The following is a 12,763-nucleotide window of genomic DNA, read 5'->3' as shown; positions in this document are numbered from 1 at the left end:
AACACAAATACGTGAGTACAATTAAAATTACGAAATTGGACTTTCGTACAAACAAATGAAGCATTTGACCTAATGTGCAGTGTTGAAAATAAAAATGCAAAATAACCCAGTAATTGCAGCATTAACGAAGCTGAATGCGCTTTTGCATATGTACATATGTATGTACGTATACGCTATCTAGACCTTTCATAGCATAGCATAGTGTTGCGCAGCGGAGTATGCGTAACATCATTACTATGCTGCATGCAATTTTTGACACATTTCCGTTCAGAAAAAGTTCGCAAAAATGAAAGCGGAAACGAAACCAGCGCAAATGCAGCAAGACACAAACACGTTGCACTTTTAATATACATTTGTACATACATACATATGTGTGTGTGCATCTACCCATGTACACGACAAAGTTAAAAGTGCATAAGCGATTTCGCTCTCGACAACTTTTCATCCTCTTGCGATTTTTTTTTTTGTTCTTACTCTACATACATACTTTTTAGTTGTTGGCCTAGGCATAAAAGTCTATTTTAAGAATTCGAGAGTAGTCATCAAGGAAAAATTATTGTATTATCCTTGCACAAATTGCAGTGGCTAAGTGAGAGCGGAAATTACATATGCACGGCGTTAGCGAAAGTGCCTTGATTGAGGATACGAATTTTAAATTTTTTATTTTTTTATTTTTTTGTGATTCTAGAGCAATTTGAAGTATGAAAAATTGGCTTTTAACAACTGGCAAGAGCGGTGTTGAGCATGGAAAATAAATCGCTATTACATAGTAGGCGCGTTGCAAACTTTTCACGTATGCGGACGTGTAACGTAAAAAAAAAAATTACGAGAAATTCTTGAAATTCGTATTCATTGGTAGGCAAAGCACAAATTAAAAGTTTTAAAAATAGAAGCACTTAGCTAAAATTCTGTACTTAATTGAAAATTGTAGCCACAAAGGCGTTAGCATATCAGGTTCAAGAAACGCTTGAATGTTACGGCGAGAAATTCGTCAAAAACCAAAAAAAAAAAAAAAACAATTCAGACATTTTTGCTATGTGCCTTTTTACATCGAATAAAAAAGTTATAGCAAAACCCCTACTTAGCCGTTTTTTACAGGAATGCGAAAAATATTACTTCCCTGAAATACCCCCCTAGTGAGTTTTTTAAATAGTCTTCTTCGTATTTGGCGCTGTAACCGCTTGGAACAAATTGAATTTTATTTTGGACTACACATCGTGACACGGTATAATGTACACACATACACATTCATAAAATATGTCAGACCAAATTGAAATGCAAAAAATGAATGTGCAACTACATCCTCGACTATATAAAAGCAAAAATTCATCAGATGTGCATTTGTATAACTTCAATAGAACGGAATTCACTAAGAAATAGATAACACTGCTTTGCTAAGTGACTGCAAATGTGCGCTACTTACCTCATAAATACAGACACTATCATCCGAATCATCGTCGTTGTACGACATATCCTTCGCATCATCCGAACTGGCAGAAGCAGCAGCAGCATCTTTGGTAGCATTTGAACAGGCATTAAGGTTATTGTTATCAGTGTTAGTGTCGTTGCTGCTACCGCTGCCGACGGCACTTCCTACCTCTTCACGAGCAACAACACTCCCAATGGCACATTCACAGCCATCATTCGTTGTGCCACAGCAATAGCCATGGCAATCGTTACAGGCCGCATGTAAGGCAGCGTAATTTAAATTCGAAATAACTTCGGCGTATTTATTTTGAACTAACCAATATTTGTTGTAATGACATAGACGAAATTTACTCAATAGCAATTTGGGTGAAATGCGAAATCCAGCTGCAGCGGCAGCGGCCGCCGGAAGTGGCAACGCTCGGCTAGTAGTAGAAGAATTGCTTGTGATGCCAGTCATCAGCGGCTGTGTGGTATCATAGGAGTTGTTGTCGTTATCGTAGCTGTAGCTGCAGTCGTTGCGATTCGATTTCGATTGCAATTGAAAATCATTCAAAAGTGCAGCTATAAGCTCATCATTATCGTTGAAAAGCGTTCGAGGACACGTCTTGGTAGTTGAGGCTGCCGTTGCTGCTGCTACTGCTGGTTGGGCCATTGCTGGCGATTTGCTGCTGGCATGTGTGGTGGAAAAGCCAAAATTTGTTTCATCGTTAGTGCAGTGCTGCTGTTGTGGCACTTGGCCAGAGGCATTAGCATGGCATTTCCTGCCACTCTTATCAGCTGCCTCAACAAGCACTGCTGTCGAACTTTGCGAGCTGAGGGCCCGTATGTGCTGTTGTACTTGTTGTTGTTTATGTTGTGCTTTCTGTTGTTGTTGTTGATGTTGTTGGTTGTGTTGATGATGCGCTGTCGGCAATATCAAATATTTGGACACCACATACGGAAATATCCTCTCGAATGCATTCAACGCCTGTATGACCACTGTGTGTATATCGTCCTGCAAGCCCTGCAAAAAAAAGAAGAAATCGCAAAAATTCCAATGAGCGCAAAAATGTGAATATGCATAGAATATGTATATTCAAACGAAAATAAAATATTTGCGAAAAAATTGCAAGCTCTTAGAAAAAGAAGAGTCGTCGATTGCTCTCTCTCTCTGCCTTCCATTCGCTTGCATGCCTTTTTTTCATATTAGAGGAATTTGCGTTCTTATTGTTCGGCGGCTTGTTAGCGTTGAGCACACAATGAATGTGGCCGGCAAGCAATACTAATAGGGCGCCTGAAGGAAATTGGAAAAGGCCAGCTGCCAGGCATGCGAGTGAAAACTTGAAGCGGATAAGCATTTTCAAATGTTTGCAGAGCCAAACAAATACGAAGTACTTTCAGCAACTTAGCAGGCATTTTAGAATTCGTTACTGCATTCAGAAAGTAATAAGTTGTAAATAATTGAGCAGCGAATAGAAATACACAGATAAATAAGTAGATTGCTAAGGAAATGAAAGTTTGCTGCGATGAAGAGAATAGGAATAGCTTTGCGCTTTTTTCTATATATATATATTCCGAGCAAAAAAGATGTTTAAAGAAAGCAGGACAGCTGAGAAGGAAATGCTGAGATGATTTCATCTTGTCATCGTCAGGCGTAGCATTGCAAAATGATATTAAGTCGTACCGGATGGGTTGCTATAGGCAACGTTTACTCTTCTAAGACTGCCTCTTTTAGAGCGGTCTTTTCGGCTTGAAATGCGCTCTCAAAATCCGAAAGCCTAAACTTTGGACTTTCTGACAGACGGAACGGGCCTACTCTAACTATGTTATCAGAGAGAATGTTGTTGTTGTGGTTGTAACAGCATACAAATTCCCCCAGAGCTTTTGGGGAGTGTTGCTGAATTTACAGTCCTTGTGCAGATACAAATCTGGGTCGTTCCGGTTAGGTAGACCCGACTGCCGTAGGAACGATCAGAGAAACTTTTGTGCATGGCATAGAACTAAGTGTAATGTAAAATGCTAGTAAAAGCTTTTTTTTTTAAATTACCTCAATAGAAGTCACTTTTTCCAAAAGCATAGTTTTCGAATTTGATTTTTTTTGATTTTTCATCATCGAAACAAAAATTCGACAAAGGTCACATATTTTTGGAAATTCAACAAAAGAATTTACTTGACTTTAAAAAAGAATTTACTTGTGTTTGTAACAGCATACAAATTCCCCAAAAGAGTTTTGGGCAGTGTTGCTGGAGTGACAGTCCGCCCAACGCTGCTTTAGAAGGTTCAACTTTAGATTAAAAAATTATTAACTTCCCTTTGAAAATTTTAAATTTTTATTAAGCTTGAATTAAAGGGAGTCTTTCGACTATGACTAAAAACTAGTTAAAATACTGTACTTGTACTTCAAAGCGAAAATGGCCTAACCAGAGATAAGTTTTTTGTCACAAGTTCTCCGATATTTTATGACTAAAATATTTGCAATTTGCATTTATATACTTACCCTCACGAGCATTGCCAACAGATGTTGCACGTTTAACTCCAAGCGCATGGCCACCTGCTTGGCCCCTAACGTTTGCAAAAAACCGCCGATAATCTGTTGTACGCCACCGCGCAGCATAGGATCTGTGTGGTTGTAGTAGAGCAACACATCTGCTATTTGTTGTCGGTGCTGTGTGGCCGTTGGACCGGGTGCCAAAGTTCGTCCGCTGATATGCTCATCAATTTGCATTAAAGCCGCGACTGTGGCCGCTGCGGTTGCAATCGATTTGCGTTGCGATTTCGTGCGTTTAGGTGGCCGCGGTGGCAGCATTTGCGGTGGAACATCCTGCAGCGATTCTGTCACGCGGTAAGGAGATGACGACGATTGACTTGGCTTTCGATGCTGCTGTTTACTTTTGGTTTCGATAATTTCCGATTTTGATAAAGTTTGCAGCGGCTGCTGTTTCGCCGATCTATTGGCGGTGGTATCGCGTACCTGTTGTGACATCAGCACTGGATCGGCGCTCTTGCTCAGTACAGGTATTGATTCAAGTAAATATTCACATGTACTTTTGCCAAAATGATCGTCCTTGATTTCAAGCAGCTGCAATTCGGCTGGCAAATCGCTAACGCCCACCACGGCTGCTGCATCTATTGATAGTGGATTGCTCTTAATGAAGTCCACCGCATCCAAGTGCTCATAGTCCTTGCCCAGATTCGAACTGTTGCCGCTGCCACTGTCATCACTTTGTGGCATGCTCGGACTGCCACTGGCGCTGGAGCTTTTCGAAGAAAATTCTGTTGCTGCTGTCAACTGCTTGTGCAACTCCTGCACCTCCTGTTCTGTGATCTCCAGCCGAAGCTGTAGCACAGCGGGATCGAAACGCACGCATTGCGCTAGAACAGACAGCGATAGGCTCTTTATGGATATGCGTATTTGGGTGTCGCTATGCAAGCCATGCGCTTGGCCGGTTAATAGAAAACGCGCCGCAATTAAGCGTGCCGTATAGCGTACGATGGATTGTTCGAAAAGTGTGCCTATTTTGAGAGTCAGCAGCGGTTGTAGCGAAGCTACCTTCTGCACTAACGAGTTTGCGCTAAGGAAGGGATTAACTAGAGAGAGACAAAGACGTAGGGTAGACGAGTAAGTAAACGAATGACAGAAAATAGCTACGAGCATCTGCGAAGGTGAGCCTAATGTGCCACTTGAAACCTACCATTTGGTATACGTTGCTCCACTTCGTTCTTCCCGTCCGTCTCCGCATCTAATTCAGGGGCGCTATGCAAACTCGTGTCCACCAGCAACGCCGTGGATACCGTGTCATCGTGCATGCCCAGCGACGAGCTCGCATTCGATTGTGTGTTGGTGTGCGCGGAATCTGTTTGCGGTTCAGCGGATGCGGAGTTACTCAAATCCTGCACTTTAATGCCGCTGCTGGCCGTTGATATCAATGATATGCTATCCATGAGCGCATTGCTGGTCGCCGCCGACGTGGTGGAGGCTACATCGATCTTTTCACTGCTTGGGGTCTGCACGCTTTTCGTCGGTGTGGCACGTGCTCCTGAAGCTGGACGAAAGAGTTTGCTCATCGACTCGGAAGCTAAAATGAATAGCAGCCAAGGAGAAGAACGACAAATTATTTGATTTACAGTTACATCAAAAAGTTACTATTTAGTTGGAGAAAAGAGCAAATTTGTTTCCACATTCGTAAGTTATTAGAAAACCAATTTCGAAAAGTTTTAATGTAGTATTGCACTGGAAATTAACGGCTGAGTATACACTTAACAGAAAACTTAAAAACTTGCAAGCGTCCGGCGCACATACAAGTATGACATATGTATGTATGTACGCATGTATGTATGTACATCCATAAAAGCATTTGTGTGTTTGTTTTGCGTTGGAGCCATGAAATGTGCTGTTCAATACTTAAATGAGCTGCTGCATGTTTCGAGGTTTATGCGGTTTGACCAATGACCAAGTTGCATGCAACCACTGTGGGCATGGATAGCGATGAACCTACTTAAGAACAGAAAGCTATGTATTAACAGATATTAAATGTATGTATGTATATACACTAAGGTGGGCCGAAAACCAAATTTTTAAATTTTTATTGTTAATAAAAAATATGGTTCATTATGCTTTAAAAAAGCTATACAAAAATGAAAATGTTCGATCTATTTCTTATAGTCCATTTCCACCAAGAGCTTAACTGCAGTTAGGAGCTCAGCTAAGATTATTTTTTTTAATTGCAATTATCGCCGAAACTTTTTTGTGGAGAAGCAGCTTGAACTTCGATTGACTACGGCGAGCGTAATATATAACATGAAAATTTTGATATTACGCCTAGATTTTTTTAGAGCGCAATGAACCATATATTTGCTATTACGAATAAAAATTCCAAAAAAAACGAATTTTCAGCTAACCCTAATATACATATATGTATATTACGGTACTGACTTTGCCTCTTAAGTGATTATACCAGTAAACCATATGAAAAGTACATAAATTGTTGCGCAATGGGATGCACAACCCTGGAAAATAATGCAATGAAACGAAAGGTAATGGAACACACCGGAAATGAAACAATGTAAACAACGTATAGAAATTTTCCTAACCGATAAAGGTAAAGAACTTGAACTAACATTTGACGCGCACTAAAGCTCTAAAACTTGTGAAATAAAAGCAGCCGAAACGAATTGAAATGAAGCGAAACAAACTGAAATGAAGTCATATGAAGCGAAATTAAACGAGATGAAACGAAATAATACAACAAATGAAATGGCATAAATTGAAGTGATAAGCACAACGGGAAGGTATATAAAATGAGGTGAAATTAAACAAATTGAGTTGAATTAAAACGAAATGAGATGAAACAAATTGAATTGAAATGCAAGTGAATTAAATGAAATGAGGTTAACTGAAACTAAACGAGATTTATATAAAATAAAATTACCATAAAGTAAACTAAATTAAACGAGATGAAAGAGGTTTGAGAAGGCTTACAGCCGAACGTATTTTTATGGAAGGTTGCCACGTGGTTAAAAATTTTATTTCAATGTAATTTATGAGATAAATTGCATATTGCAATATGGGTATAAATTGAAAAGGTATAGAGAAGTTTACTGCCGAAAATATTTTTTAGGAGGGTGGCCACCTGTTTGAAAAATTGTATTCAATTAAATTGACAAAATAAAAGAAATATTACAATACGGGTATCAAATGGCACAAAAATACTTTTGAGGCGCAGTGCAGGACGCCAGGTATTTGCTTGTAATAAATAAATTTCTTACAAATGTATGTATTTATGCAGATAACCAGTCTGAAATTAAAAATCCGTACGATTCCAGTATCCCATAAATGGATCTTAATAAACTCTATTCTGAACTTTTAAAAAGATAAAGTGCCGTTTTCTTAAATAACTTTTAAAATTTGTCTGCGCTTTAAACACAAAACTTGTACTCAAAAAAATGTGTTTGTTCATGCGAACTACATCGTTTCCAAATGTTGTGCTGCGCGTGCCTTTATCCGACGTAACGGTACATATTGAAGTATTAATGCGAAAAGAGGCTCTACACGGAACCGAAACCTCTTAGAACAATTCCACAAAAACATTCCACTCCATGGTCTATGGGGCTCACCTGCTTACATCCTACACACACAACAAATAATGTGCGTGCTATGCGCAAACTAGTTAAAGTTCACGATGCTACACATTAGTTTATTTTTTTCATACAACACTTCGTTTCGTGCACTATTTTACTGAAGGAAAGATTTTTTAAAAACTTTTAAAAAGCAAAATAACACAATAAAATATGTACATACATATGTAGTGGGTTTGATTGCGAGCCAAAGTTGCAGGCCAACCGAGGAGCAGTTAAGGGCGGAAGTGCAAAGCTAACCAGATAACTTTGGACGCACTTAAGCATTGACACATTCGCTGACTTTAACTACATAACTTTCAGAAGCGAAATATCATTTGGTATATCCATTGCGCTTTTAGCGATGACGTATAGACGACAATGTCGTTATTTGGCAATTAGCGAAAGTCAAAAGTAAAGCGCAAGACAGTTGAATGGCAAGCAGCTGGTTGGCAATATCTTGGAATACATATGTGCATACATATATTGTGTTTTTTAAAAGCTAGAAAAGTTTCGAGTATTTATGTGGAGATGATACTTTGAAAATTTTATGAAACTTACAAAAGCTTTTAGCGATATTAAATTTCCGAACATCGCTGGCAATAAATGCATTAGAAATATTTCAACTTTTAAGAAAGTAATAAGTTAATTTTTATTTAATACAAATGATTTTAAAATTTTATTTAGCAGACACGAGCACTAGAAGGTTTCAAAATTTATGTTCGGTAAAAAGCTCCGAATAAATGTTACCGCTACGAAAAGCTCATTTTTATTCGCAATAAATCAGTGTTATTTTATTTTTTTGCTTCAATCAAATTTATCTCCAACTTCTTCTTCTTCTTCTTGGCATTCAGAAGTTGCAAATATGGCCCCGGACTTAAAACTTCATACACTACTTCCTAACCTAACCTAACGTTTTTCTTCGGCTGAACATATAATAGAATTGGAGCGATATAAAGAAGATTAGGATGGCCCTGCGGAAGGGTGACTTGCCTATCTTACCATAACCTAACGTCCAAGTCTAGGTAAATGTAGCCTATACTATAAAAACTCGTTTAAACTTATTAACCTACCCTTTTTTTAAAAAATGCTAATCTCAGCAAACCGCTGGTGATATCAGAGAAAGAGGGAGGCCTTCTCTGCAATGGAAAGACCAAGTGAAGAAGGACTTGGCTTTACTTAGCAACGAATGGCGTGCTTTGTTGAACTCGGCTAAAATCGCATAGGAGGTTACAGCGCCAAACAAGAAGAATAATATCATAAGTGAGACACGCATTGTGGAGGTCAATAATCCTCGTCCTGCTAGGCAAATTTCCATAAAGGAATATGAAGCTAATCGGAGGCTGTCAGACTTTCTTTAACGTCTAATATCATCTCGTCGAGTTTTTTGTGATGTATGTAGCTTTAGGCCTATCTGACCGGTCATAAGGCTTCATAATTTCTTACAATATCCAAGAGATAAGAATACAACCTTTATCTGATATTCAGCTAACTTGAATCACTTTAGGCTCAGGTCGTTTCAAGAACCTTACATATTGCTCTGCAGATCGTTACTGAAAATTTGCAACTTTCCACATGAACTCCTTTTGGAAAAAAACTCTAAATAATTTCTCAATCAAACCAGTCTTCTGTCCAGTCATGTATAAACAAATTCATTTTATTTAAGAAAAACTCAATAAACCGAATTTTGCATTACAAAAAAAAAAAAAAACAAAGCGAAAAAATTGTGCAATGACAAGGAAAACAATGAGAAAAATGCCACTACTCTACGTCCTACCTGGCTCACGAAGTGGCTTCTTAAGTAAACAAAATTGTGGAAAATACTATACAAAAAAAAAAAACTCAGGCAAACAAAGCAACGCTAATGGCAGCAACAACAAAAAAAAACACACACAAACTAAATAGAAGAGGTAAGTAATAAAAGCGGGCAAACAAATACGTACATACATACATATAAAGCACGTCACATTGTAGCACGAAATCAAAAACTGAAAAACAAATTAAGGGCATGTAAAACAACAAACACACGCACACACACACACACATGCACGCACATACATAGTATCTAAGCAGAAGTAAGTGCTCAGGATGCAAACAATTGCACAACAACAAAAATTCTTTATTTCCTGGCACTCATACGATTTGAGTAACCACATTTTATCACGTAACCCATTTGTCTTATCCATTTTGTTACTTGTTTGTTGCTATTTTATCCTGTTACAACTACAATTGCAACAAAAAATACAAAAAGGAAAATATAGTAAGACATCCAAGTGCTTTAAACTTTTGTAGTGCAGAGTAGCAGAGTATCAACGCTGGGGAGTCAAGGGTATCATCTGGAGTATAGAGCTCCTGTTTGTAAGGCTGTCTCCTTAAGTTCGTGTAAGTGTGTGTGTGTAAAGTCATTCAGTGTAAAAGGAATGCTGCACTGCGAATATTAAAAAGGCACGGACACGCCCACAAAGTCTGGGATTTAGTTAAAAACAAAGGTTTAGTCCCTGATATATATTCGTAGGTGTGTATTTTATTTATTTATTTATTTTTTTCGTTTGCTTCTAGTAACAAACAAAAAACAGTAACTAAATCTGAGCTGTCACGTCGCGTCGTCATGCGCTTAATTAGAACTTTTTTTTGGCTCATTCTTGCTCTTTAATCTTTTGCGGATTCTGTGAGAAACATACCTTACGGCGGTAGCTTAGTCTTTTGATGGGTAAATACATATATATGTACATATTCAGCTACTTAAATACGCGAGCAGGTCTAAAAGTGCGAGGAATCGATAGGTAGTACAGACGAGGATCAACTTTAATTTTTAGTGGCAACTTAGTACCTCCAAATGTTATGTTTCAACCGGGATAAAAGATCTGCACCGCAATGGGGCGTCAAATTAAAGCGCTTGACCTGTGGATGTGCAAACTGATTTTATATTTTGCAAAAGAGTTGAACCTTTTTGTCACGATTAGAGTCAGTTATGACGTCTTCATAGAGTATTCTGAACTTTGGATGCTGTGCGACACGCATTAATTGTCTCCAATCGGGATCAAAATCTATATGTGATATATCTACTATAGTAGCATCAACGTAGGGGTTGAAGCTTAGGAAATCAGATGCAACAAAATTTGCTTGCTACATTTAAGGGCCACCCTAATGTACATATGTACATATATAACCACTGCCCACCTTTAGTTCATACATTTTGAAATATTTCTACTTTAAGACTGAATGAACTAAATATTTATGTGAGGAGTATGAACTAGAGGTTGGCAGGGAGTAGATATTAAAGAAAAATTTAAATGGAGGTCTTTAATAGAAAAACAGAAGCCAAATCAACAATTTTTGGATTCTTGTGCATTGAAAATTATATTATATTATATTAATTATATTTGAAAAATTTTTTGTTCAATTTAATTGATAAAATAAATGAAATATTCAGCCTTACATGAGTTTAATTTTCCCCGAACCGGTTCATTTTTCACTTTTGGTTTCCATGTATTCACTATAGGGTGGATGAAAAATTTTCGGTTGAGTTTTTTTTCGGACGAAACTCAGGGTAAGGCGGATTATTATACGGGTATAAAGTGAAAGAGGCTTAAGAAAATTTACTGTCCAAAATAATTTTTAAGCGGGTTGCCACTTATATAAAGATTTATAAAATTTTGGTGTCAAACGAAATTATTTGAGAAATATTTGATTTAAAAATATCTTCGACTAGCAAATACTCCGCGTGCTGCGCAGCGAACTACAAGTTCAAAAAAAATGTTATAAAAATTTAAAACTTTTTAAAGAAATGCTGTCGACTTTTAAGATTTTTTTTTCCTTACTAAAATCTACTTTTATATGACGTGATACGAATGATAATTTCTTAAATTGCACTCGGAACTTTTTATGATAATTGGTTGTTGGTTGTCAATGTAAATTTTACTATAGGTTTCTGAAGGCAAGAACTATGTTTAAAGCCATTTATACATTAAAAAAAATCGCTAGCATTAAATTTCTGACCTGTAGGTATCAACTTTGTCCCACTGTACGACAACATTGTAAAGACGTGGGACCAAATATTTGTAGGGTTTGATTACGTACGGATACTATTCTCGAGGGCCTTAAATGGCTGTCCCGCAATGTAATTTGAGAGTCAGTAAATAAAACAATAAAACGCCATAAAGACTTGGTGTTTTCAGCAGCAATAGAAGGAGATCCGTCCAAGGTTTCTGCTGAAGTTCATAATATAGCAAACAAATGAAAAATATTGTATATCAACGCTGGTTGTAGTCAACGGAAAATGATTTGTAACAAGTAAGAAAGTCTAAGTTCGGGCGGGGCCGAACATTAAATACCCGGCGCAAGTATTACATATATGCCTTTTCACCTTTCCGAAAGCTACCGCTACATGGTAAGCCGGGGTGTATCAATTTTTAATAAATTAGCGCTCTTAAATTTCGCAATATTGACGTTTCGAGCATTTCTAAAATTTACCGTTATATGAAAAGCCGTGATTTTAGTCCGATTTCAATAATTTTGAACGTTTTGCTTTTATGTGGCAAGCACAATAACCATACCGAGTTTGGTACAAATTGGTAGAACGGTTGCCGAGATACATATATGTGATCATAAGTGGGCGGTGCCACGCCCATTTTCCAAAATTTTATGATAAGCGTATTTCCTGATAAAGAATTGTTGCAAGCATCAATTTTGAATAAATTAGCTTCAATATTTACGGATTTATCGAAGATTTCGTATTTCTCCAAATTACCGTTATATGGGATGTGGGCTTGGTTATTGTCCGATTTTTAAAATTTTCGGCCATTTGGTATCCTGTACCAAGGCCAATAACTGTGCCAAGTTTGGAAGAAATCGGTGTAGCTGTTGCCAAGATATACACATGTAACCATAAGTGGGCGTGGCTACGCCCATTTTCAAAAAAATGTTAATATTCTTATTTTTCGTCTAAAAGTTATTGCAAATATCAATTTTCAGTGAATAATCTTCAGTAGTTACTAAAATATCGCAGTTTTCGTATTTCTGAAAATTACCGTTATATGGGAGGTAGGCGTGGTTATTGTCCGATTTTGCCCATTTTCAATACCATCCGTCCTACGCCCGAAAGAAGTACACGTACCAAGTTTCGTTAAGATATCTTAATTTTTACTCGAGTTATCGTGTGCACAGACGGACAGACGGACGGACGGACGGACGGACGGACGGACGGACAGACAGTCACCGCTTAATCGATTTCTCTTTTCAT

General features: G+C 37.7%; 1 protein-coding gene across 2 annotated transcripts in view; it reads right to left on the bottom strand.

Moving 5' to 3' along the window:
- LOC118736962 overlaps positions 1 to 12,763 on the bottom strand; it is a gene marked incomplete at its 3' end in the record, with an annotated part of 246,938 nt that overhangs the window by 124,655 nt on the left and 109,520 nt on the right. For both annotated transcript variants that reach the window (XM_036467144.1, XM_036467145.1), the window contains 3 exon segments: positions 1,424 to 2,431; positions 3,905 to 4,995; positions 5,100 to 5,483. In XM_036467144.1, the coding sequence (XP_036323037.1) occupies positions 1,424 to 2,431; positions 3,905 to 4,995; positions 5,100 to 5,483 (2,483 nt within the window).

The sequence above is a fragment of the Rhagoletis pomonella genome, unplaced genomic scaffold (assembly GCF_013731165.1).
Source record: "Rhagoletis pomonella isolate Grant_MI unplaced genomic scaffold, Rhpom_1.0 Rhpom_scaffold_00004, whole genome shotgun sequence".
Classification (NCBI taxonomy): domain Eukaryota; kingdom Metazoa; phylum Arthropoda; class Insecta; order Diptera; family Tephritidae; genus Rhagoletis; species Rhagoletis pomonella.
The sequence above is the reverse complement of the archived record's forward strand: the minus strand, read 5'-3'. Positions and strand labels throughout refer to the sequence as shown.